Here is a 27,234-nt window from a genome sequence, read left to right on the forward strand (position 1 = left end):
TGACCTGAGCCAAGAGCAAGAGTCAGATGCTCAACGGACTGAGCCGCCCAGGTGCCCAGCATCATTCTTTATGCATCAAAACCGCACATTCAGCACTCCAACAGTTTGTCATTCTTATTTGTCACGTCGGCTGAGCTTTGCTGTTTGCAACTATTTGAGTACTTTAAGTATGGATATTTTGGTTAGCCAAGAGAGAAAGGAAAGGGTGGGGGGACTGCTTTCCTTATTTAAGAGTAAATTTATTTTGAACTGTTGACACAGATTACTTGCACCCTAGCAAACATGCTAGTGTGGTTAATGCCTTTGAGAGCCTGTTTTACTTCTCCAGTTTCCTCGTCCCGTTCTGTTACCCTATTTTGAGTAGTTGAAGATAGGAATAGTTTTAGCAGAGATCCAAGAGTTATATACACTCCATTTATTCATTTGGGCACCTCCTGGGTGCGAGGTACTAAGGGGTACAGAGATAAATGTGTCCTCTCCCTGATAAGCCACCGTGGAAGGGAGAGCGTGACTCCTACTAGGTCAAGTTCCTCATTGGTGCAACTGTACTTACAAGATACACAAATAGGACCGGGTGGACATTAGTCCACGAGAGAAGTAAAAAAGTAGCTGCAGGACCCAGACTGGATCCCTGGCTCTTGGGTCCTCGTTCCAGAAAGGACCGGGAGAGTTTGCTTTCCGAATACCGTCTGGTAGAGTGGCCCTGGTAGGTGTTACAGATAGGCTGCTCCCCCAAAATAGAAATTGGTCACATTTCACTGGGCATATTCAATTTCAAAGTATCCGGTCCCATTTCTGAATGCCTCTTCAGTGTGTGAGATGGTAAAGTTTCAAATTTATGATACAGAACTTGGGAAAATCTCATGGAAAAGTCATAATGTCAAGGTTCCTAGACAATATTTCTTCGCTCTTTTTCACTTGGTTTTACCAGCTTACTCATCATTAGCCCTTTCTCACCAGTCAGCACCCAGTTTCTGACTCTAGCAGCCTCTAGAACTGGTTTATAGTCTCTGGACTGGGGAAAAAGTTCTTCTCAAGTTCTTACTTCTATATAATTCAACTTGTATCTTTTATACGCTTCAGTCAATGAGTCTATAGGCCCTGTCTTCAAAAAGATAAACTTTATGAATTTATGATAAAATTTATTTGACGAAAACTGGAATAAATTTAAGATACGGAGGTTGCCACAAAAAATTGCAGACCTGTCACAAAAGATCACGTTTGCTGTGATATTGTGATTTATCGTAAGAGATATGTATTTGGTTTTCATGCCCATTTCTGGCACAGAACTTCCAAACCCTTGGAATTTACAAAGTGATAGAAAGCTACAAAGGTGTCTTTAGCTATGTTAATAAGGTAACTTTGGGCCAAACTAGGAAAGCACCCAGAGGGCCTGGGTCCTGGGAGGGAGCTCTTGGGGTTACAAGGCATCTAGCTAATTCTAAGCCCTAACCTACACAAAGTGTATATTTCCACAGAAGGCAGACCTTCAGGAATCTGGACTGCCAGCCAGGACTAGATCAGGTGGGTTGGCCGAGGTATAAAGAGACACCTGGGAGCCTTGAGGGCTGCAGGATGAAGGCTGGTTGCTAGGAGACCCAACCAGATTGGAGGGCTGACGCTTTCAGCCCCACCCCAGTGGCCTCTGGGGAGGGGAGAAGGGCTGGAGGTTGAATCAAATGGCCAACGGCCAAATGATTTAATCAAATGTGTCTTTGTAATGAAGCCTCCGGAAAAATCCAAAGGACAGGTTGAGAGAGCTTCTGGGTTAATGCGCCCTTGGAGATTTGCCAGAGTGGAGCACTGGAGAAGGCACAGGAGCTCCTCGCCCTGCCCCAGACCTTGCCCTGTGTATCTCTTCCATCTGGCTGTTCCTGACTGACACCCTCTTATAAACCAGCGATCACTAGTAACATGTTTCTCTGAGTTCAGTGAGTTGCTCTAGCAAGCTAATAGAACCCAGTGAAGGAGTTGTGGGGACCTCTGATTTACAGCCACTGAGTCAGAAGCACAGGTGACAACCTGGACAGGAATTGGCATCTGCAGTTGGGGGGTGGGGAGGCAGCCTTGCGGGCCTGAGCCCTTAACCCATGAGATGTGACACTCTGTCTCTGTAGATGGTGATAGAATTCAGATGAATTGTAGGATGTCCAGTGTCTGAGTGTTGGTGGTGTGGGGAAGGACACCCACACATTGGGACTGGGTGTCACAGCAGAGTAGCAAATGCCTTTCTAGGACTGGTTGGGGTTGGCTGCCCTGGGGAGAGGCGTAGACAGTTAACTAATTGGGGGGATGACTTCTGTGTCCTTGGCCTCCCATGACTGCTCGAAGACCCTGTGTCCTACTGAGTCCACGTCCGGCCACCCAAGAGCGGAGGACACCACTGGCTCTAAAGTCCCATTTCTTCTGAGATTCCCCAACCGCCCCTTTGACCCTCTCCCAAATCTTGAAGAAAAATGATGCAGTTGTGATTCAAGGGAGAAGTTCGCAAAATGAGAAATCACTGTTTTATATGATAACAGGTACATTATTAGTGTTTGCAGATTAACTATTGAATGCGAGGGAACAAAACAGAAGTGAGTTTTTACATTTCTCAGTGCTATCCGCCCTTCATCTGAAGTTTCTAACCCCAGCCACCAAGCGTAGAGTGGCAACACTTTGTGCTCGTCCTTCGTAGACAAGGAAGCAATCCCAGCACCCACATCAGGGTCTTGGAGGCAGGTTGTCAGGAGCCCCGCGGACATCGTTGTCAGGTTAGTTAATCTGAGGATGAGCCGCGAATTGTTTTTTTATTACTGTATTTGTCTTATTAACTATATTGCCTACTGATAAATATCTCTGGCCCTGACTGATACGTCTTGCTGGGGAGACACTGATCGATAACTTGCGTAGAGGAAGTATCTTCAGGAAGTCAGGCAATTTCTCCGGTCAGAGAGATTCTTCTTCCAGCAGGTCAATGATCTCATGACTCATCTCTTCTGCAAAACTCATTAGAACAAACTCATTAGTTCATCCTGCAATTTTAATGTACAACAGATGTGGTAAAAAGGTATCCTGCAAACAAATAATGGAGTTCTTCCTCAATTGAAGGGGGAATAGGTTAATGTTTTTAATCTTCTCAGTGGCTCTCCTTCCAGAAATTTTTCTTAGAACTGTTACGAGCGAGCCCTAACCGGCAGCCGGATACCCGAACAAGAACGAATGCGTGTTAGCGGAAAAGCACAGACACTCCCAACGTCGAAATGGCTGTCTTTTTTTCAGGAGCACGTGCGCTCGTGATTACAATTTTTGATCGTGTGAATTTTCTCCTGGAAAAAAAAAAAAATTGTTCCTGGTTTGCAAGATGGGATTTAATGTAACAATCGTTCTTGGTCTCCTACAGAGAGAGCCCTGGCTTCCCAGCGCTCTGATAGCCAGCCAAAGTTGTAAGCCACAGCTCTGGGTCCTGGGGGATGGTGGTAGAGGGGCTTTACACACGGAGGTTTGGAGAGATGACACGAGGGTCAGTTGAAGGGAGGAGAAGATTAAGTGGGCTTAGGGATACAGAGGGTAGCAACGTGCCCCCTGCTGGGGGCTCCTCAGGGGGCGCCCCTCAGTCAGGGAGAGTTGGGAGCTGGTCCCCCAAATGGGAAGAATGTCCACACCCAGTTTTATGAAGTGTCAAGATGCACAGTAAGAGTCCCTGACCCTGCAGAGCATTGTTCACACACAGAAGAAAAGGATAGGAAGAAGGGGCCAATACAAATCTTTAAAAGCGTTGTCTATGTCAGCCCTACAATTTTCTCTCTTTTCAGTAAATGTAAAAAAGCTCAGGGGCACGTGGGTGGCTCAGTCGGCTGGGAGTCCGGCTTCGGCTCAGGTCACCATCTTGCGGTTCGTGAGCTGGAGCCCTGTGTTGGGCTCTGTGCGGACAGCGCAGAGCCTGGAGCCTGCTTCGGATTCCGTGTCTCCCTCTCTCTCTGCCCCTCCCCTGCTCATGCTCTGTCTCTCTCTCTGTCAAAAATAAATAAACATTAAAAAAAATCTTTTTATTTATAAAAAAAAAAAAAAGCTCAAACATTCATTCCTTGGCAGCATAGGTGAATTGCTCATGTATCAAATTCTTAGCTTCACATCCTGAGGGCCAAGGCGAGCTAGCTTCTTGCAGTCAGGTCCATAGAATATTAGAGCTCTATGCGACCTTGAAAAGTCATGTTTCACTATAATCCTCTGCCCTATACATCCCTCCTTCCTGTGTATGGAGGAAAGAACTGTTCCCTCCAATGGCACTTCGCACACTACTTAACTGTCAGGTGGGACTACCACACCACCTTGTGGCCAAAATCTAAAAAATGCTGAACACAAACAAAAACAGCCCCCGTTTGTTCCACTATTCCTTGGAAATTCATTTCTAGTAATAGTTTACTTTCTCAAGACCACATGAAACACTTTGAGAATAATATTCCCTGTTTTATATATGCCTATCATAAAAACATTATGGACTAAAAAAGGATAAAGCTTATGTAATTGAGTCTGTAGAGATCAGTCGTACGTTTTTGGCTCAATTTTATGCTTTGGGCTCAGGGAACTGGCAAGTGGGAAATGGTGGAAACGGAGGTCAGAATTGCAACGTGAATGGCTTTAATGTCTTTCTCTGGTGCCAGGCCAACCCTAAGCATCAGTGCTTACGGTGTTGTTCCGACTTCCGTGTGATCATAAGGACGCTCTTCTCAATGTCAATTAGACAGTGGCCAAAAAGGCAGTCCTTCAAGTGGCCCCTGTATGCTTTTGGTCACACACACGCCTTTGACAACATCCTCACACCCCCGTGTTCCTCCTGCCCACATGTCAAATGTACGCAGTATTGGCTCTTATGTGGCAAATTAAAGTTTATCTACAGGTTAGCTACAAGTTTCAAGCTCTTTCATAGGAAGCTGCAAAAGTATGTTAGCATTTTACTTTCTGCATTCCAGCCCATCATAGTTTAGTGGGTGTTTTTTAAAAGTACAACTTTGGGGCGCCTGGGTGGCTCAGTCGGTTAAGCGTCTGACTTCGGCTCAGGTCATGATCTCTCTGTTCTCGAGTCTGAGCCCTGCGTTGGGCTCTGTGCTGACAGCTCAGAGACTAGAGCCCGCCTCAAATTCTGTGTCTCCCTCTCTCTCTCTGCCCCTCCCCTGCTCGCACTCTGTCTCTCTCAAAAATAAAAAAAATAAACATTAAAAAAAAGTTCTTAAATACAACTTAAATCGGGGAAGACTTTACTTAGAAATGTGTTGAAATCACATTCTTCATAAGAGATTTGGATCTGTCCTTGCAAAGTTTTTATGAACTAGACCTAGATTTCCTCCACATGTAAATCTAGAAGCGTTCAAGGTTCAGAAGCTTGAAAATCTAAGGGTGAGGAGAGTTCCCTCCAACCCTGTAGGATAAGCTCCTGCAAGACGCCCTGAGCAGGAGAAATCTGGGATTATCAGCACTACTTGTGAGGGAAATGAAGGACTACCGAGTTTACAATCGAATTCTCTAAAGACCTTTTGGAAAAATGTTCACCCCAAATAAAATTAGAATAATACTTCAGCTGGGGCACCTGGCTGACTCATTCCGAGGATGCAAGTGACTCTTGATCTTGGGGTCATGAGTTCGAACCCATGTTGGGCATGGAGATTATTTAAATAAATAAATACATGCATACATACATAAATAAACGTTTAAAAAGAACATTAATTTTTAAAAAGTGTTCATAAAAAAAGTAATACTGTAGCTAAATCTGACATTTTGCATATACTGGATGAGTTAAGTGATTGGAGGACATTTACAGTTTCTTCTTCTCAGAACCTTTTCTATGAGCTCTTCTTCTCTGGTGTCCATGAGATACGTACAAATCGTGTTTACTTGTGGATGACACACCCAAGTGTGGCACTTTACCACTAGGTTTGGCCCTCTATCCCGGCGTTCAAGTGTTAGGAGCTGGAGTGAACTCTCAAAAGAAAGGTGAAATACTTTACTTTTGACTGACCAATGCAGCCAATTAGGTAATTCTGAGACTTTCCTCTCTAAAAACAGTCTCTACTTTTCCTGTGACAGCTGTAAGCCCTCTTACATATGACAAAAGTCCCACTGTCCTGACCGGTCTCGGGAAAGAGGTTCCAAAGGCCCTTTATCTTCCTTAATAGAAAGATTTTATGGCCAGTCTTTTGCCACCGAGAAAGCAAGGCGGGTCAACCAGCGGTTCTACTGGAGCCGAGAAAATTCAGCCAGGGTTCTTGTTCTCGCCACTTCTGCTCCAACGGGCATGATCTGACCCGGAATTACGGCCTGAGGATGTGCCACCGGGGTGGGTCTCCATCAGGACGCAAAGGACCCAGGCTGCATGAAGCTGGATTAAGTGGACTTCACGAAATGGGTCATCCATTGTGTCGATCTTAATGCTAGCTCTTTGAACATAAAATAAAAATATTTCAACTAAAAAAAAAGATTTCACGGCAAAAGTGCTGTCAGTTTTAACATTTCTATTCTCAACTCCCCAGTCCCACTTTTCTTGTTAACCCCTGGGACTGACTACTGACAGACTGAAACCAAAAATTATCACTGCTGCCAAAAGTTAGAAACAAACGAAGGGAATGTGTGGTTGGAGGGTCACTGAATCAAACACGAAGGACCGAAGAACCGGAAGGAGACACGCTGAGCTCTGCCCTCCACAAGCTGAATGTTATGGTAAAATACTTACAACATGCTTGGTGCACAGCAGCCAGGACTGTGATTCTGGGACACTACGTTGATAAACACATACTTTATTTTTCCGTTGGCATTGATAAACGTATACTTTTTCAATTGGCGTATTTTAAACTGCTTTTGAAAAGTTAACCTTTTCTGCCACTTGTTTTATAGAAATTCAAGAACTATGAGATGAATTAGTTTAGCATACAAAATTTTAAACCTTGACAGAATCTAAGGATCATGTAAATACCCAACTGTGATCATCTGCACTTTACATTTCGAAAGGTTAAGAATGATTACTATTTTAGCTCAAATAATATTTGAGGGGCAAAGTTCACCAACCTGGGTATATCGATGTAAACTACAATGAAGTCTTTAGAGAATGACTTTTTTATTGGCATTAAAGTTCGCATGAAACACATACCCAAATTATGATGAAGCCAGAAAGGAATAAAATACGCCTAACTATACATGTGAGATACAGTAATAAAATCAAAGACTTCAGAAAAAATTTACTGGAAGACATCTAAAAAGACTTTTGACAAAACAAAAATGAAAAAAAAAAAAAAAGAATCACTGACATGATGAATATTTGTTTAATTTTAGGAACTCGTGATGAGGAATAAGACCTATTTCTTTACAATCTGAACAATGTCCAGCTGTGAGCATCTCTGACCTGTGTCTCACTGCCTGGCTCGCAGATCTCAGGCTGCCACATGCTTGGCCGGGTAGCCGGGTAGCTTCTCTGCTCTGAAATTCCCTCCGGGTGTGGAATAGTCCCAGGGCCGGCGATTCTCCGTGAACCCGTAGAGCTTCCGGAGTGCCACGCGAGCAGCTTCTTCTTCCGCAGCCAGCACGGTCTCCCCAGGTCCTTCCGCAATCAGCTTTCTATCACTAGACAAAACACCGAGATTAGTCTGAAATTATCCGCGCATCATAAGACATGGGCCACAAGCCTGTTATGGTTTCTGAACCTTATTTTGGCAAGAATATCTATCAGGAGTAACACAAGAGCTTTGTATGTAGTATCTTTTGAATAGTACGGTTTTGTACGAATTCCTTATATACAGTAGTTAGAAAAGAAATATTTACATTTCCATAGAAATATCAACAACTTAGTAGGTCCAATATTTTTTTTCAATTTTTTTTAAATGTTTATTTATTTTTGAGAGAGAGACAGAGAGAGACACAGCACGAACAGGGATGGGGCAGAGAGAGAGGAAGACACAGAATCTGAAGCAGGCTCTAGGCTCTGAGCTGTCAGCACAGAGCCTGACGCAGGGCTTGAACTCACGAGCCACGAGATTATCACCTGAACCAAAGTCAGACGCTTAACTGACTGAGCCACCCAGGTGCACCCAATATTTTTCAAATCAAAAACCAAGGTGCATCTAGGTAAATATGGTTTTGTTCTGTTGTTGTTAGTGATGAAAGAATATATAAAAATCTTCCTACAAAAACTCAAAAGTATTAAAACTAAATTCATGGAGGGCGCCTGGTGGTTCAGTCGTTAAGCATCTGACTTCGGCTCAGGTCATGATCTCATGGTTCGTGAGCTCGAGCCCTGCTTTGGGTGAACGTGAGCCCGTTCTGGGTGAGTCCCACTTTTCCCTCTCTCTCTCTCTTCTCCTCCTGGGATTCTCTCTCTCTGCCCCTTGTTGACTTGTGCCCTCTTTCTCAAAAACAAAAAAAAGACTCTTCATGGAAAATTGACATTATTTTTAATTTATCTTGAACCTGTAATGTGAGGAAAAATTTTACGGAACTAAATTGTGCCTTTCTGGTTTCTCATCTAAACTTTAAAACAAATAAGATAGTAGTTATATATATATACTTTTTAAAGTTTTATTTATTTTGAGAGTGTGCACACGTTGAGGGGCAGAGAGAGGGAGGGAAACAGAATCCCAACCACAGAGCTTGATCTCATGAACCATGAGATCACGACCTGAGCCAAAATCAAAAGTCAGACGCTCAACTGACTGAGCTACCCCGGTTCTAGATTTTACAATAAGAGCTTTAGATCTTTAAAACGTGCTAAGATCTAAAAAAAATTTATATATTATAATCCACTTTAATTTATTCCCAAAGGATACTGAAGTAGCACAGTGAACACTTAAGGCTATCGGTGTTCTATCAAAACCAAATTACAACAAAAACAGGTATTCTGCTTTACTGATATCTGTCTTACTATAACTAGCAATCTCTTCTCCAAAAGTGTAAAAAATGATCCAGCAAGGGAGGAAAGGATGTGCACTGAACAAGTGTGGTATGGATGTGCTACTTCTCGATTATCTTTAACTACTTCCTGGAAATTTCCTGACCCCAAACTGGACCTATCCAACTAAAAGAAGCATCTCTGAAAATTTCATGAACAGCAACTCCACTTAGTAGCTTTGATTCAATATAAATTGACCTGAAAGCTAAGGAAGACTCAAATCAAAGAAAGACAAGCAGAACTGTGCAGATAAAAGAAAAACAATGTGGAAGGAATTTGCTCAGAAACACTTGCTGTGGTAATAATATGGAATGAAACAAAGCTTAATCATATAGGTTACACTTTACCATAATAATTACACAGCACATATTTGTACAAAATAAAGGATAGAGAAAATCATCTGAGTGAATTTCAACTATACAATGTTTATTTATCATGTTTCTACCTCAATGATGGTGGCAATGTATCACTGTTCATTTTTTCAAAAACCATTATGCAAAATCTAGGTTTTGTCCTAGATAATAATAATAATTATTAACAATTCTACTACCTGATGACAATAATTTTAGTAACAGGGCAAACTCCCTTTTTTGTTTAAATATAAGAGATCATTCTTCAAACTTTCCATGTATCATTAAAAATCCTTTAAGAACATCACTTGTCCTAGCTGTACTATATTCCATCATGTGTATCTGTCATTTCCCTCTTGCTGGATACCAAAGTTTATACTAACTTTTTGCCTTATTTAAAAACTATTAGCTCAACAACTGTTTACTGACTATGTCAGTTCCTATGTCTTAGGGACTGTTGTAGGTATGGGGGATAAAGGGTAAACCACAAATGAACACCTTTGTTTACACATTTTGATGGCCAGAAGGAGACACACCCAAAAGTGAGAACACCAAATCAAAGAACGTGAAAAATTTAAAGACTGTTGGCGTTTTGTCAGAATTCCGAAATATTGCACCACTCTGTTCTTCTGCCAGGAGTATATGAACTGCAGATAAAGGACGTGTTTAAGACTTTTCAATCTGATAAGCAGAAGTATCTCATCATTGTGCTGCGCACTTCAAGTTGAAACTTTTTACATTATCCATTTTCTCCTTTGTGATGCCTTCCATCGCCTTTAACTTAGAAAATTCTTCGTCATATAAAGATTAGGAAAACATTTACCTAATTTAATCGAGGTCGCTTATTCAATCAGTGTGAGGCAAGTCAACTGTTTACTAACAAAACGAAGACCTGTTCAACGTGGGTTGATTTATATATTTTGATGGACAACTAAACCCTTCCTTTTCCAGTCCTAGGCTCAGCTGAAGCTGTTATAAGTGTGGATTATGGTTCAATCGGTAACACTTTTGAATCAGAACTTTTCTTTTTCTACAGAAATAGTTAGAATAAGATGAAGTTCTTACCTCCAAGTATACAACGTATACTTGGTTAGCAAAAGCTACTATTAGCAAACCCCAGATTACTTGGCTTCCCCTAAGAATAACCAGCAGGAAAAGAAGTAGATAATAGATAGAAATAGATAATAGATTGTAATAGTAGAAATAGATAATCGTGGGAATGAGATTTTAAAAATCTTCTAATGCAGGGGTGCCTGGGTGGCTCGGTCGGTTAAGCGTCCGACTTTGGCTCAGGTCATGATCTCACTGCTCGTGAGTTCGAGCCCCACGTCGGGCTCTGTGCTGACAGCTCAGAGCCTGGAGCCTGCTTTGGATTCTGTGTCTCCCTCTCTCTCTGACCCTCCCCCGTTCATGCTCGCTCTGTCTCAAAAATAAATAAACGTTAAAAAAAAAAAAAAATTTTAGAAATCTTCCAATGCAATTAGAGATTATATTAAGGAATTGTGAAGTCAGTTTTTAAGGCTTCCAATCAATGTTATGAAGCTAAGATTAAAATTTTACTAACCAGTACAAGCCAACAAAAAACACAGGCAAAGCTGTGGTGCTTCCAGACTGCCTGGTAAGTCTAGATTCAGGAGCTGAAATATTCCTTTTCTTCAGTTCTTCTACCAGTAGCCCCATGGGATTTATTATCTTCCAAATCTCAAAGAGTTCTTTTCCAGTCATCTGAGTAATTAAGAAGTCCTGCGCATAAAAATATAATTTATACATTGAAATTAGTATGATGAAAATAAGGACCATAATTCAAAGTAATCTTAAGAGAATTTAAAAACTTACTGGGAATTGAAAAAGACAAAATGTACTATTCTTTTTCATTTCTGTGTAGTTTTTCACGTAAGTTTTACGACAAAAATCATAGTTGTCGCAGACGACATGATACTCTATGCAGAAAACCCAATAGATTCCACCAAAAAATTGCTAGAACTGATACACGAATTCCGTAGTCACAGGATACAAAATCAACATATAGAAGTGTTACATTTCTATACACCAATAATGAAACGGCAGAAGGATAAATCAAGGAATCAATCCCATTTAAGATTATACTGAAAACCGTCAGGTATCTAGGAATAAACCTAACCAAAGAGGTAAAAGATCTGTACTCTGAAAACCATAGAACACTTATGAAAGAAACTGAAGATGACACAAAAAAATGGAAAAACATTCCATGCTATGGGTTGGAAGAACAAGCATTGTTAAAACGTCTATACTACTCAAAGCAATGTGCACATTTAATGTGATCCCTATCGAAATACCACCAGCATTTTTCACAGAGCTAGAACAAATAATCCTAAAATTTGTATGGAATCACAAAAAAACCCAGAAAACAAAGCAATTCTGAAAAAGAAAAAGCTGGAAGCATCACAATTCCGGACTTCAAGCTATATTACAAAGCTGTAGTCATCAAGACAATATGGCACTGACACAAAAAGAGACACACGTATCAATGGAATAGAAGAGAAAACCCAGAAATGGACCCACAACTACATGGTCAACTAATCTTCAACAAAGCAGGAAAGAAAATCCAATGGAAAAAAGACAGTCTCTTTAACAAATGGTGTTGGGAAAACTGGACAGCAACATGCAGAAGAATGAAACTGGACCACTTTCTTACACTATACACAAAAGTTAAGTACAGGAAACAATCAAAATCCTAGAGAAGATCACAGACAGAAACCTCTTTGAATCTGGCCATAGAGACTTCTTACTAAATACATTTCTGGAGGTAAGGGAAACAAAAGTAAAAATGAACTACTGGAACCTCACAAGATAAAAAGCTTCTGGGGCGCCCGGGTGACTCAGTCGGTTAAGTGTCAGGCTTCAGCTCAGGTCACGGTCTTGAGGTCCGTGAGCTCAAGCACCGCGTCGGGCTCTGTGCTGACAGCTCGGAGCCTGGAGCCTGCTTCAGATTCTGTGTCTCCCTCTGTCTCTAACCCTCCCCGACTCACTCGTGCACTCGTGCACACGTACGTGCACGCACACTCTCTCTCTCAAAAATAAACATTAAAAAAAATTAAAACAAAAAAGATAAAAAGCTTCCGCACAGCTAAGGAAACAATCAACAAAACTAAAAGGCAACCTTCAGAATGAGAGAAAATATTTGCAAATGACATATCTGATAAAGGGTTAGTATCCAAAATCTATAAAGAACTTACCAATAATACCCAAAACACAAATAATCCAGTTAAGAAATGGGCAGAAGACATGAGCATTTCTCCAAAGATATATACAGATGGCTAACAGTCACATGAAAAGATGCTCCATATCACTCATCATCAGGGAAATACAAATCGAAACCACAATGAGATCCCACCTCACGCCTGTCAGAATAGCTCACATTGACAACTCAGGCAACAGGTGACGGTGAGGATGCGGAGAAAGAGGAACCCTCTTACACTGTTGGTGGGAATGCAAACTGGTACACCTGCTCTGGAAAACAGTGTGGAGCGTCCTCAAAAAATTAAAACTACTACTACCCTACGACCCAGTAATTGTACTACTAGGTATTTACCCAAAGAATACAAAACTGCTGATGTGAAGGGGGACACCCCGATGTTTACAGCAGCACTATTGACATCAGCCGAACTATGGAGAGAGCCCAAGTGTCCCTAGATTGATGAAGATGTGGTATATATCTGCAAAGCAGTATTACTCAGACGTCAAAAACAATAAAATCTTGCCATCTGCAACAACGTGGATGGAGCCAGAGTGTATTATGCTAAGGGAAATGAGTCAGAAAAAAACAAATACCACAGGATTTCGCTCATATGTGGAATTTAAGAAACAAAAGAGAAGACCGTATGGGGGACAAAGAAGCAAACCATAAAACACTCTTAACTACAGAGAACTAGCTGACGGTTGCTGGAGGGGAGGTGGGGGAGATGGGTTAAATGAGGGATGGGTAGTAAGGAGGGCACTTGTCAGGATGAACACTGGGTGTCGTATGTAAGTAGTAAGTCACTAAATTCTACTCCTGAAACTACTATTACACTATATGTTAAATAGAATTTAAATAAAAACTTGAAGAATAAAATAAAAATAATAGTTGAAGGTGAAATCTTATCTTAAAAATGTATCTTTATCGTAAGAAAAAGATTTTTAAAGCAGATGAATAATGAATAAATGGTAGAAACTTCCAGCAGAAACTCGTTTAAGAAACTACTATGGGAGGCAGCTGGTGGCTGTTAAGTGATGCTTCAGCTCAGGTTATCATCTCAGGATACTGAGATCAAGCCCTGGGCTCTGCACTGGTTGTGGAGCCTGCTTAAGATTCTCTCTCTCCTAGAGCACCCGGGTGGCTTAGTCGGTTAAGCGTTTGACTTGGGCTCAGGTCACGATCTCATAGTTCGTGGGTTCAAGCCCCACGTCAGGTTCTGTGCTGACAGCCTGGAGCCTGCTTCGGAATCTGTGTCTCCCTCTCTCTCTGCCCCTCCCCTGCTCACTTTCTGTTTCTCAAAAATAAATAAATGTTAAAAAAAAACCCAAAAAACCTCTAGAGGGTAGTACTTCACTGTCTAAATTTATGATTTAAAAAAATCATTTAAATAATTTCACATTGTGTCTTTTGAACCTATTTAAGACCTGATATTTTCAATCTATGAGACTAAGAAAATTAGAAAAATTATGAACAAAGAATTTTGCCAATAAAACAACTATCAATATTGACAGAAAATAAGGGAACGTAAATTTTCATTAAAATATACTGCAAGTAACTCATGTTAACAAACACAGTATAGGGCACCTGGCTAGCTTAGTGGGTTGAGCATCCAAGTCTTGGTTTCGGGCTCAGGTCATGTCGTCACAATTCATGGGTTCAAGCCTCGCATAAGGCTCTGCACTGACAGTGAGAAGTCTGCTTGAGATTCTTTCTTTCCCTCTCTCTCTGCCCCTCCCCTGCTCACGCTCTCTCTCAAAAAATAAACTTTTAGGGGCGCCTGGGTGGCACAGTCGGTTAAGCGTCCGACTTCAGCCAGGTCACGATCTCGCGGTCCGTGAGTTCGAGCCCCGTGTCGGGCTCTGGGCTGATGGCTCAGAGCCTGGAGCCTGTTTCCGATTCTGTGTCTCCCTCTCTCTCTGCCCCTCCCCCGTTCATGCTCTGTCTCTCTCTGTCCCAAAAATAAATTAAAAAAAAAAAAAAAAAAGTTGAAAAAAAAATAAACTTTTAAAAAAAAGATTAAAAAAACCCCAGTATATAATGAATGATGGGTAAATGGGGATAGGAGGGAAGAAATTTAAAAAACACCTTAGTTCATAAAATAGTCAATTTCATTACAACACTTGCCCAAGCACCAGAACTCTATTTCAGCTTCATTAGTAAAAAATATTTATCACCTGAAACCAACATAACACTGTACAATAATAACACTGGAATTAATTTTTTTTTTAATTTGTAAGTCCTTATTGGAGATTTTGAATTTTTTAATGTATAGAGTTGCCTTACGAGACACATGTTAATTACACCTATATATGAATCCCTGGGATTATCTGCAATATAAAATAACCCAACGGTAGGGTAAGGAAAAACAATCTGAATGCCTAAGATATTAGTAGGAATATAAAAAGAACTCTAGATTTTTCTGGTGATTACCTATGCCTCCTATTTTTTCCCGATAGGTTCCTGGTCTTATTAGTTTATTATTAGAACTTTCAGTGGAAGTGGAGGTTGAATATTCCAATCTCACCTCCCCAGAACAGGGAGACAGTATGAAGACATGCTTCTAAAATGCACCTATGATCATGGAAATCTATCAAAACTCCTCCAGGTTTCTCTAGAGCAGTCTTAACAAGACCATCCACTATGTACTCCTCAATACGCTTCCCCACACACAAGCCTGTCCTCAAGGTTTCTTCCTGGAATGTCCTTCCTAGGGGCAAGCATCACTTTCATGAACTTCCCCTAACCCTGTTATAACTGACTGTTGCCTCCCGAGTTCCCTCTGCACCTTTATAACACATCTTTGAGAGCAACGGCCACTCGAACCGCCTAATGAGCTGACTAGGACCCTGGAGGCAAGGACCGTATTCCATGTTGCTCCGGCTCCAGTGCTCAGCCAAGTGTTTAGCACACAGTAAACAACAGATCCTAGGTGGACAAATGAATGGAATAAACAGAGATATTTGACCTACTTATCTTTAACAGGATCTATAAGTAGAACTGTCAACAGAGTCACTACGACACAGAAAAGATGAATTTCCAAAATGGTCTCAGGACTACCTTGTGGAAATATCAAAGCAAAGCGACCAAAATTTGTTTAGACAGTTCTAAGACTCCACAGAAGCTAAAGGGACAAAGAGAATGGAAATCAACGGAGGACTTAGTGAGGATTTCTTTAGAAAAAGCTATTTTACTGGGAGAGGAGAGGGCAGAGGAGAGGATTTCCTTTTCACCTCAAGCCGTGAGGACTTCAAAGAGTCCAGTGGCCTCCAAATCTGAGACGAGAAACATACAGTCACCTGGCTGCCAACACACATTCTCTGCTTACAGGCCAACAGGCTGGCAGAGGTTGCCAGTAGCAGAAGCCTGCAACTCATGTCAAAGGCATAAATATCCTTGAGACCTAATGTGGAACTCACAGAAGGGATATCATTTGTAAGGGAATCCTATCCAGGAAACCGGAAGCTGATGTGGGAAAAAGAGTCAATACCCAGGTCAAGGAAGATGGCTAGAAGGTTCCAGCAGGGGACACAATGCCCCGCAGAGTCTGTTTTGAACATCAACCAGACTCAGAAAGCACTGGACTAGCTGACGGCCACCAGGTCAAGTAAAAATCTTCTGTTCTCCTTTTTCCTTCTCTGAGCTCCCACTCCAGAAGGGCCGTTAATATACCTGCTTCCCAAAGGCAGAAAGGTGGCCCACCTGTTACAGGCCCTAGTTGGGGAAGGAGGAAGACGGATATGAACAAAGCCTGAATGTTGGCCAATGCAGGTGTTCTTCTGTATCAAAGTGATCAAAACGAAATGATATCCCAACAGTTAAGGGATGCTGATTTCAAGGACCCGACATTCAGATGTCTGAATCAAGACTGTTTCTTGACTTAAAGTAATTGTGTGGATTTGCCATTATGTAAAGGTGACCAAAAACTCGTGCATTCATCCAATGCAGGGGATAAAAATCCTCCCAGTTAAATTCTAAAAGAACAGGGGGAGTCAAGGAATCCCAATTATGTAAGTATTTTCATTAGCTAAGCTACTGGCTAACAAGGAATTAGGTATACATCAACGAGACTCAGAAATCCAAGATTTTACTACTTGTAAAAGTAGAACAGCAGCCGGTGCCTCAGCACGAAGCTCCCTAACCACTCCAGGCCTTTGAATAGTTGGTGTCATTCATTCACTAAACACCTACTGAACATGTACCATGCAGGCACTGCCTGTGGACCTAATGATGGAAAGCTGAAGACAGGCTTGCAGTCCTGGGAACTCACAACCTAGCACTTGATATGCACCTCTGATGATGTCCTCAATAATGAGACACTACCATAAGCTTTAGGGCTTTCTCAGAATTTGGTAGGGAGAAAAATTCACATATAAGCTTCCAAGATCATATAACAAAGGAACGAATCACGAAACAGTTTTTTCAGGGGCGCCTGGGTGGCTCAGTTGGTTAAGCTCCAAGCTTCTCAGGTCGTGATCTCACGGTTCGTGGGTTTGAGCCCCGAGTCAGGCTCTGTGCTGACAGCTCGGAGCCTGGAGCCTGCTTCGCGTTCTGTGTCCCCCTCTCGCCCCGCCCCTTCCCCCACTTGCGCTCTCTCCCAAAAATAAACACTAAAGAATTTTTTTTTTTAAACTTCTTTTTCTTCTGCCCACCTCATGTATGTCCCAGCCTCTGCAATCAAGCATTACCTACCCTGATGAAAAGAGCAGTCCTCTCAGGGCCACTGCTCTGCAGCAAGGCTCCAACTACTGCGAAGAAAGTCTGCTGTAAAACAGGCGGGGGAACTGGAAATTCTGCACTCAGTGTTAACTGCTCCACGGCCAAGTTTCTGGCCACATGACATACCACTTCCTCACCAGTGAGAAAGTCAACGAGACTCTTAATGCCTTCGGTGGGCAAGTCTGGGTATGCATCCTCGAGACATTGTGTGAGGCAAGTTTTTGAAAAAGATGTCCCTTGTTCAGAGAGTTCTTGATTATCTTTAAGATTCAGAAGAACAGCTTCTTTCTCTATTCCAAGGTTTTGGCGCTTGGCCTCCTCACTTTTAATATAGCAGCTATTAACAAATGCAGTTTTGAGAAGATCTAAGGAAAAGGTCTCCTGTAACCGATGTCCAAACGCTTCTATTTCAGCATGGTAATCCCAGTTGGGCTTCTCTGAACTGAAAACATACAACAGAAGACAGTAAGAGATGGTAAAGAGAACAATAAGATGTTGCAATGATGCAAGAACTTTTCATTGGGATGCAATTTGATTATGTAAAGGAAATTAAAAAAGACTGAGTTTCATTTTTTTTTTTCAAAAAATTTTTAAATGTTTTTTTAATTTATTTTTGAGGCAGAGAGAGGCAGAGCATGAGCAGGGAAGGGGCAGAGAGAGGGGGAGACACAGAACCCGAAGCGAGCTCCAGGCTCTAAGCTATCAGCACAGAGCCAGATGCAGGGCTCGAACTCACGGAGTGTGAGATCATGACCTGAGCTGAAGTCGGACGCTCAACCGACTGAGCCACCCAGGCGCCCCCGCGGGCTGAGTTTCATTTTAACACAAGACTTTGATTTTCTAAAAGTTAAAACTTAAGTCAGATGAGTACTTGCGGTTCTTTGCTATATTCACTGGTGCACTCATCTTCCCTCTGAGCCAATGTTAAAGATGTTCTTCAACGTCAGAGACTGAGCCATTACCCTACCTTTTAGAGTCCTCATTTCTCCTACAACCACGGAACTATGCTTTATACCCAGGTATGAAATACACATAATTTCACAGGTTCAAGATATGAACAATAAGTACATTATATTCAGCTCTTATTTTATCAAGTTTTACAAACACCCATTTAAATTAGCAACTAAATAATCTACTATCATAGTAAGTAGGTTAAAAGTTCGTGATCATTCCCAGGAATGACTACAAGGTCTTTCTAAAGAGACACTAAAGCCAAAATAAAACTCTTTTAGGTAAAAAAGGATAGGAGGGATGCCTGGGTGGCTCAGTTAGTTAAACGTCTGAAGCCTGCCTGGGATTCTCTCTCTCTCCCCTCCCTCTCTGCCTCTATCCTGCTTGCTCTCTCTCTCTCAAAATAAGTAAGTAAACTTAAAAAAATTGTTTTTAAAATAGGAAAAGCTAAAGATTTTGGCTATAAGTCATAAAGTGTATATAACCTATATAATGCTTAGTTTCTTCCAACTATAAAAGCTTAACATGACTAACCTCACAATAATCAAAGAAATGTGAATTAAGAAGAGGTAACTATTTTTTTGCCTATTAGGAAAAGACCTTAATATTGTTTTGAAAGAATAGAAGAATATGAACTTCTCTTCCTACTGATCTATGTTTAAATTGGTTCACCTTTCGGGGGCGGGGGGGGGGGGCACTATTAAAGCCGCTATGAAATTTCATACTTAATTCCAAAGGAGTAGTAACTTCCAAACTAGTCACTGCTGTAATAGCAATAATATGGAACTCAAATACCTACAAATGGAAGTCAAAAGACTGAGGTGCACACTGCCACGACTGCATGTCAAAGACACCTTATCAGAGACAAGAAGATCCAAGACCTCACGTGTAGCAGATCTCAGGTGGCGCTACCTGTGACTTTCTCTACCAGACCACTGGACTTCTCTGCCAAGCTACTGCCAGACACTATTGCAACAAGACTAAGAACAAACAAGATAAATTAGGGCAAAAAAAACAAAAAACAAAAACCCAAAAAACCCCTAAAGCTCAACCGTTACTGTTTTCCTTTTATTCTGGCAAGTGGACTTGTGCATACACTTAAGTTCGCTCTTGCAACGCTGCGGAACGCTTTCATCCCTCTTATCCGTACCCAAGAATTCCCAGCCATTGCAACACAGGGTCTACAACCCCCCAGGCCCGCATAAAGGTTACACTCGGGAGGCCTCGTTTCTCACAACTCGCGGTTGATAGGATCGAAGGGAGAGTGCCGGGGCGCCCCAAGGCAGAAATCCGTTCCCTGGGCCTCAGTCCACGCGTCCACGTTCCATCGGTGTCTCTACCGCACGTGTCCCAGGCTCAGGCCAGGCGCGCTTTAGCGAGGAGCCACCCTCCTCGCCGCCGCCGCCGCCCGGTCCCCCACCGCCAACCCGACCCCTTCCGAGGCGGCTCCTACCGGCGCACGGGCGGCGGCGGGCACCGGAGCAGGCGCCAGCGCTCTAACTCCTTCTGGAAGCGGAAGGCGGCGCGGAATCCCTTCTTCACGCCCCGAACAGGCGGGACGAGAGTGGGGGCGGCCGGGGCCAGGAGACAGCGAGGCCCCCGCAACAGCAGCCTCCGCAGGCCAGATGCCATTGCTGGGGGAAAAAAAAAAAACTCAACGGAGGGCGGAAGGAAAAAAGCCGGACCGGTGCCTGGGTAACACAGACCCCGGACTTGGACGAGGAGAGCGAAACCGGGGCGGGGCTAGTACGCAGGGGGCGGGGCGGCTGCCGTTGAGTGTTTACTGCGCATGTGCGGGCTCTAGTTCCTGTCCTAGGGTTTACTCGCGGGTGATCCCGGATTGAGGGGCATTTGGCTCCAAAAATTCGTGGAAGCTGGTTCGCCCTGGCGGTTGCTTTCTTGGTCCTTCCTTTCTCATTAACGCAAAAACCTGGTTCACTCTCAGTTTGAAGAAGACACTTAAAGTCTCAGAAAAACCCATTCCTTGTCAATATATATTTAGTCCTAAGAGTTACAGACCATCAATCCAGCCACTATTTATGAACAAATATTTACCCAAAGTGTCTCCAAAAGCCTTCGTTTCAGGAGCCCTCCACTAAGGGATTTTGACTTAACCAAAATTTAAATTTATAACAGTACAAACTTTTTAAAGCATTAAAAAGAAAAAAGGATTGGGGAAAAAATGCATCAAAATGGAACAATGGAATTATGTCTTTTCCCCCTTATCTTCTCTTTGGCAGTATTATTATATTGCTTTCCTACCAAACGGTTAATATAAATGTTAATCTAATGTTAATTCACAAAAGAAGACTTGTCTGAATTTCCAAGTTTGAGTTGCCTGCTGAACATCTAGATCCCCAAAGGGCAGGCACCTCTTTCTGTGGTCTATTTGTTAATGGCATCAGTGTCTCCCTCCCTTGCCCCCCCCCCCCCCACAACCCAGATTGGGCTCCGATGTTTTCAGTTATTTCTATTTCCATGAACACCCTCTTTTGTCCAGGAGCCAAGTCCTTTTTCAATTTATTTCCACAGCAACTACCTGATGGCTATCCTTACCTCCTTGCCAGGCCTTGCACCTTCCTTTCTTCACCTTCATTCATCTCCCTGAAACACAGACCCAGGCATGCCACTACTTAACTCAAGAATCTCTAATATTAGGCTGTGATAAGGATTCTCCCCTTGACCAAACTATAGTCAGGATCCCCTAAGCCCTCTTCTCAACTAGGCTTCAACCTTAGGCTTCATTGTCTTTGTTAGGCCTGCGTAGCCCACTTTCAGCAAGAATCCTGAGTCAGTTCAGGAAGAATTCCACACCTTCACTATTTTGATCACCCTTGATAGCTAAATCAAATTCATCACCTGCCACTATCCCCACATTATACCTGATCACCCTGGCCTGCCTTCAGAAGAATCCTGTCAAGAATCCTCGCCACCCCCCCCCCCCAAGCCCTGCCTTTACCCTTGATGTTTCCACTTAGTTTAATGTTCACGGACACTTCCTAGCCCCCTTGGGTATAAATTCCCACTGGTCCATGCTGTGTTTGGAATTGAGCTGAATTCTACATACAGGTCTCTTTTCCCTTATTGCAATAGTTCCCGAGTAAAATCTGTCTTTATTGTCTAGCTCTTGTTTTTCTTTGGCAGATCATACAACTCAATTTGGGGTCTCTTAACCTTTCAAGAGGGAAAGTCTGAATGGTTCATCATAGCCTATAAAAGCGTTCTCTTTGGGGAGGGAGAGAGGAAATGGAGGTTGGCACGTATCATAAAACAAGCTGATGGATTTTTGGATGAGGCAAATTCTCTCAGAAGGGATGAGAGAAAATCATGATTGGTCTTTGTGTTTCAATAATTTACACTGCATGTGAACAAAATTCACTGAACATTAGTCAAATACATGGGTTAGAAGAAAGCACAGGAACTATTATTTCTGTAACAGTCCATTTACTGGGAGAAATAATCTAGTAATCTAGTTGGAGCAAATAATGTTATGTTAATAGGACGAGTCTTTGAGAGTTTCTCAGTAAATACAACAATGAGAACGTAATATACAAAGCAAAAATGTAGGGTCTCAAGAAGCTTTTCCCACTAACTCACGGAGTTGAGGTATTAAGCAGTTTTTAAAATTCATTCATGAATTTGTTTATTCAATAAACATATGCTAATGGGACTACTTGGTTCTAGGACCCAGGCTCAGAAAACAGACCCCACCCAGGGCTGCCTGATGCACTTCATTTATGTCCCTTCAAATCCCAAAGTTATGTGTTCAGTCCAGACTTCTCTGCTACCCAGTTGTGTATATACAAAACTCCTGCACATAATCATCTCCTAAAAACTCCAAATGGACATGTCAAGCTTCGTGCATCCAAAACTGAACTCCCCATCTTCTTGCCCAAGCATCTTCCCCAGATCGGTAAAAGGCAACTCAATTTCTTCAGTTTGTCATCCCACACACCCTGGTGTCATTCCTGATTCCTGTTTCTTTCATACCCCATATCCAACAAAGTTCATTGGTTCCACCTTCCAGAAATGTCTAGACTCTATTGTCTTCTCACCGCCTGCACTCTGTTCTAAGCCATCACTGTCTCTCGACTGCCTTATTTGATTAGCTTCCCGACTGACACCCTTGCCTTTTAAGACTGAAGGCAGATCAAGGTAGTTTTCTGCACTCAAAATCCTCCACTGGCGTCCCATCTCACTTAAAGTAAAAGCCAAACTCCTGACCATGGCCTCCAGGGGTGAGGTTATCTGTCCGGTGGCCCTTCTTCCTCATCTCTCTGTACCCCTCACTCACTCTGCTCCAGCCACACTGGCTGCCTTGCTGGCCCTAGAAATTCCCAGGCATGCTCTCACCTCAGGGCCTTAGCACTTGCTGTGCCCTTTTGCAGGAGAGGACTTCTTCCATACTTCTGCCTGTTTTACTCCCTGTTCTCCTTCTCGGCTCAAACATCACCCTCTCCGTGAGGCCTTCCCTTGGGTTGCATTCTCTGGAAGCAGACACTGAGACAGAGATTGGTGTGCGGGATATTTATTAGGAATCCACATCTATGAAGAGAGGCGGATGTAACAGGATTAGGTAGAAGTCGGCTGCAATACAGGCCTGATAAATTCTCATCCAACCCATGAGAGAGCTCTGGAGCAAGTTCTGCCTATCAGTGTGTCCCACACTGGACTGAAATAGCCAGCCCTCTATACTCCTCTCTCATTTAGTTACAGAATTCGGGCTGCCCCGTGAAGGGCATGGTCAAGCCTTGGTGGCTCTCTGCAGCTGAGGCAAACCCTGAAGGAGCTGAAAGCTAGAGAACATCTGCGGCCCGCCTTCCTTCTATGAAGGTGGATCTATGCAGCATATCTTGGAACGTTCCACGCCATACCCTCTATCACCCCTATCACTGTTTAAAATTGCCATACCCTCTATCACCCCTATCACTGTTCAGTTTTATTTTTTTCACAGCCCTTAACATCTTCTGATATACTATGTCATCTAGTTATTTCTGTTGTTTATCATCCGGTTCTTTCCTTGGAATCTAAGTCCTAATGGTAGAGCAACCTTTGTGTCTTTGGAGCACAGCTACATTTAGAATGGTGTCTGGGTCATAGCACGCACTCAATAAATGTTTGTTGTTTGAAAAAAGTTGTTCAGTCTAGTCATCACACTGTAAAAGCCTTGCAAGAACCATGTCTTATTCATCTTGTCAGAATACGGTGCTTAGTCGGTATACAATGCATGTTTGTTGAATAAATAAATCCATGAATAAATGTTATTAACTTCATGTAAGAAAGTACTCGTATAGCACAGTCCAATAGAAATACCAGGTGAAGCACATACGTGATTTAAAATCTATTAGCTGTATTAAATATAGTGACATTAACGTTTTAAATATCTAACTGAATGTATCTAAATTTTATCATTTCAACATGTAATCGACATAAAATTTATTATTGAAATCCCTTATTTTGTGTTGTTTTGTACTAAGTCTTTAAAATTTGGTGTGTACTTTGAACTCATACCATAACTCAGTTTGGACTAGCCACATTGGAAGTGCTGGATAGCCATGGGTACGGTACATCTCTAGTGCAAGTCTGCAGTTCATGGGTCAGAATAATATGGGGGGGAGTGTGGGTTGGAGAGGGGAGGTCTCGGGAGTCAATGATTTTCTGGGTCCCCATCATGACTGTAACTTAGCAGCTCTTGATGTGCTCTAGCCAAAAGCCACCAGGAACGCACCTGTACTTGATCACGTTGGGTTGGTTGCTAACTGGCAGGAGAAGGCATATCGTGGGAATTATGTGGCCTTAGTGATAGAATTTACTGTAGGATTTAGGTTTGTGTTCGGTGATTTTAGGGAGGATATAAGGAAGAAGGGCTATCCTCTGGACTGGACTGGGTTTTGTCAGGAAATGGGGGTCATTCTATGATCGGAGCTTTTACTAAATCTTGTCTAGAGGAAGGAAGACTAGGCAGAGGCTAAAGCTGGAACTAACTGGTAAAGAAACAGGAGTCACTCTTGTTAGCCAGCATAGAGGGATGTTTGTTCATTTGTGTGGTTTGGACAATTTCATGTTTTGGCTGTGTTTATATATGATTATGGAGTGGCATTGTTTGGTGTTTATGTTCTGCAGGAAGCAGCTGTCAGCGCTGGGCCAGCTCCCGGCAGCACTGACATCTGGATCACAGGACCACGCCATCTCCTGGAGTTTTCTGTTTCTAATAGCCGTGCGCCCTAAAGCAAGTGATTTAACTTCTTCGTGGTCCAGTTTTCTCACGGCTACAAAGAGAATACAAGAGCTCCATCTCTCCATCTCTTGAAGTTGTTATCAGCACTAAATAAGATAATCCGTGTCAGGAAATGGGGATAGTGCCTGGTATAGAGTCCCCACTCAATGAGTGTCACCGACTGTCTTTCGAGGATTCTAAAAATGGCACTGTATTTTTTTCACGCTTGCCACATCTTCCAAATCTTCCAAACAATGGCTTCTAAGAAGCAGCACGACGTAGTATCATTATTTCCAGAAGGCTCTGGTTTGGGGGACAGATCCTCGTCCCTCCAACGGCTCAATCCACTCCTGGGTGAATGCCTTTACCTTTCGACCTTTGTCACTTTCCCACTTGTTGGGAGACGGCCTCCGGGGCTCTCTCCCGGCTTCGGAGTTTTCGGCTGCGCGGCTTCCCCAGGCAATACGGGCCTGGGCGGCAGCACTCGGGAGCTTACGGCGGCGCGGCGCCCACGCGGCCCCGGGAGCCCGAGCGGAACCGGCGCGTCCCCGCCCGCCCGGCCGTCAGCTGATGGGCTTCCCGCCCGGGAGGCCGCTGCCGCCGCCGCCGTCGCCGTCGTGCGAACATGGCGGCCGAGATCCACTCCAGGCCGCAGAGCAGCCGCCCGGTGCTGCTGAGCAAGATCGAGGGGCACCAGGACGCCGTCACGGCCGCGCTTCTCATCCCCAAGGAGGACGGCGTCATCACGGCCAGCGAGGACAGGTAGGGCCGGCGGGTCGTGCGCCGGCGGAGGCGCGACGGGGGCGGCCCGTACTCCCGCCGGCGGCAGGGTGTGGGGATCGTGGGGTCGGCGGCCTAGTCCCTCTCCGGGAGGGGGCGTCCTCGGCCCCCGGGACCTCGACGCGCCCCTCCGGTCTGGGACCTTCACTGCACCCCTCTGGCTCGGGACCACGGTCTCACCGCCCCCTCCAGCGGGGGACCTCCTCTCGCGGTCCCACAGCGCCCTTCCAACCGAGGACCCCTGTCCCAATGCGCCCCTTCAGTCAGTGACCCCCACCGCGCCATTCTAGCCCAGGATCCACGCCCCTTCCAGCTCGGGACCCCGGACCCTCCGTGCCCATTCCAGCCGGCGACTCCCTCCCGCCGCGCCCCTCCATAGGGGTACCCCCTTCCCGTCGCGCCTCTCCCGTCGGTGACCCCCACCGCGCCTGTCTAGCCCGGGATCCCCGTCCCTGCCTCTCCTTTGTGGGGTTTTGCTTGCCCCTCGAAAGCGTCGCGACCTCTGGGGGATTTCTTGGCCTTCCGCAGTCAGTTTCAAACCTCTGAGCCGGGAGTATTGGAGGCAGGTGACCGCGGGTCCTGCTGCGAAGGATTCCCTTCTCTCAGCAAACCTCCAGGAGCATTCACTGTCTCCCTTCTGCTTCACAGCTGCTGGGACCCGCTGAACTCTATTTACTACATAGTTTTGTTTTGGTTTTCTTTCCTAAAAGAGACTTATTTTTTAAAAGGTTGGGTCCTTTTATTTTAAAGAAAAATGTGTTTTCCACTATTAACAGAAACCCAGTATCACCTGCCATAAAGAATTAAACTAATGACTAGAGTATGTTATCCTGTGTGCACCTGAAGTCATCTCATTCTTGTACTAAGACAACTGGCATTGAAGAATGCCCTTCACACATTTGGGAAACACTGATCTGGTGCGATTTTGTCATTTTACCCAAGAGGAAGTTGAGGCCCCAGGAAAGCCCCAGAGATACTGCTGAAGCCAGAAATGCAACCCAGGACTCTTACCTTTTTGGTCTGCCCAGGGCTGTGCGATTGGATTGGAGAGATATGGTTTGTTTTAAAACTTTTGTTTTTAAAGCGCTGAAAGTTTAGGTTTGTGGCTTTACAATAGGAATTTGGAAGAAATGACGGATGTTTGCTGAGTGAAATTGTGTTTCCTTGCTACAATGAGTGCTCTTAAATGGTGATATTCCAGAAGCCAAAAGGCTTTCTGGAAATGGAAGGTACTGTTCTTTGCTTAGAGCTGACAGCTTTTTGTAGTCCTATCTTTTGAAGTAAGTAACATCTGAGGGCCTGTTCTGGGCACAGAAAACTTGAAGCCTCCTGGGTCGCCTAGTTGACCTTTGTATTTTGCTTTTCGAGTCTTGTTATTATGAGCAGGCAATAGCCTCTCCTGGCTTGTATAATGCAGCCAACCTCAGAGGAGGTGGGGAGTGATTGCAAAAGACCTGGGTGTTGGTGTGCAGAGGCAGGCAGGGAATGGGAGAGGGGGATATGAGCCACAGGGAGACGAAGGGAATGTGAAAAAAAGGCAAAGGGCACAAGAATGATATTTGCGTGATAATCAACTTAGATGCAGACAACATTTCATAAAACTTAGCTATCTTACTCAGTAAAATATCTTATCCATGACTCATGCATGTTGGGTAAATTGCTGAATATTTGAGATTACTGGCCAGGAGCAGTGCTGATAAATGTTTTATGGAAAGTGATTACTTAGCTGCTCTGGGACTGAAATGTTCTGGGGGGAGCCTTAGATCAGCTCTTTTTTTTTTTTTTTTTAACTCGGATACAGCAAGGCCTTTGCTGATGACCAGACCAGGTGAAGGTTGTTAGAGCCTTGTGTTTCTAATTTGTGTTTCAGGCCATGGAGCTTTCTTGAAGGTAGGACGTTTCTTAGCAGGTGCCTTTATGAGATTTATGAAAGTACGTGGCTATGGGTTTTTGCTGTTGTTGGATGTGGGGGTCTGTCTTTACATTGTCATAAATAGGTGTCTTACTGTTCAATCATTTATTCATTCATGCATTCATATATTTAGAAATACTGTACCTATTGAGTGCCACTTGCCCTCCTAACTTCTGATTC

The 27,234-nt window shown here is 43.6% G+C and overlaps 2 protein-coding genes across 3 annotated transcripts in view; one reads left to right on the forward strand and one right to left on the reverse strand.

Moving 5' to 3' along the window:
• Positions 1-2,480: 2,480 nt before the first annotated feature.
• MRPL44 (mitochondrial ribosomal protein L44) lies at positions 2,481-19,866 on the reverse strand. Of its 2 annotated transcripts, XM_047870085.1 has the most exons (5): positions 19,599-19,866; positions 17,168-17,636; positions 10,826-11,004; positions 7,373-7,590; positions 2,481-3,308 (listed from the first exon to the last, which is right to left on the reverse strand). In XM_047870085.1, exons 1-4 carry the CDS (start codon positions 19,775-19,777, stop codon positions 7,401-7,403), a joined length of 1,017 nt encoding a protein of 338 aa, XP_047726041.1. In that variant the 5' UTR covers positions 19,778-19,866; the 3' UTR covers positions 2,481-3,308; positions 7,373-7,400. The 2 variants fall into 2 exon arrangements, with proteins under 2 accessions (XP_047726041.1, XP_047726040.1); XM_047870084.1 differs by lacking the exon at positions 2,481-3,308 and having other exon boundaries at positions 7,071-7,590.
• Positions 19,867-24,888: 5,022 nt separating this feature from the next.
• Positions 24,889-27,234, forward strand: part of WDFY1 (WD repeat and FYVE domain containing 1) — a 46,146-nt gene continuing 43,800 nt past the window's right edge. Inside the window, exon 1 of the mRNA XM_047870082.1 lies at positions 24,889-25,124. Coding sequence (XP_047726038.1) covers positions 24,988-25,124 — 137 coding nt within the window. The 5' untranslated portion in view covers positions 24,889-24,987. The remainder of the gene's footprint in view (positions 25,125-27,234) is intronic.

The sequence above is a fragment of the Prionailurus viverrinus genome, chromosome C1 (genome assembly GCF_022837055.1).
Source record: "Prionailurus viverrinus isolate Anna chromosome C1, UM_Priviv_1.0, whole genome shotgun sequence".
NCBI lineage: Eukaryota > Metazoa > Chordata > Mammalia > Carnivora > Felidae > Prionailurus > Prionailurus viverrinus.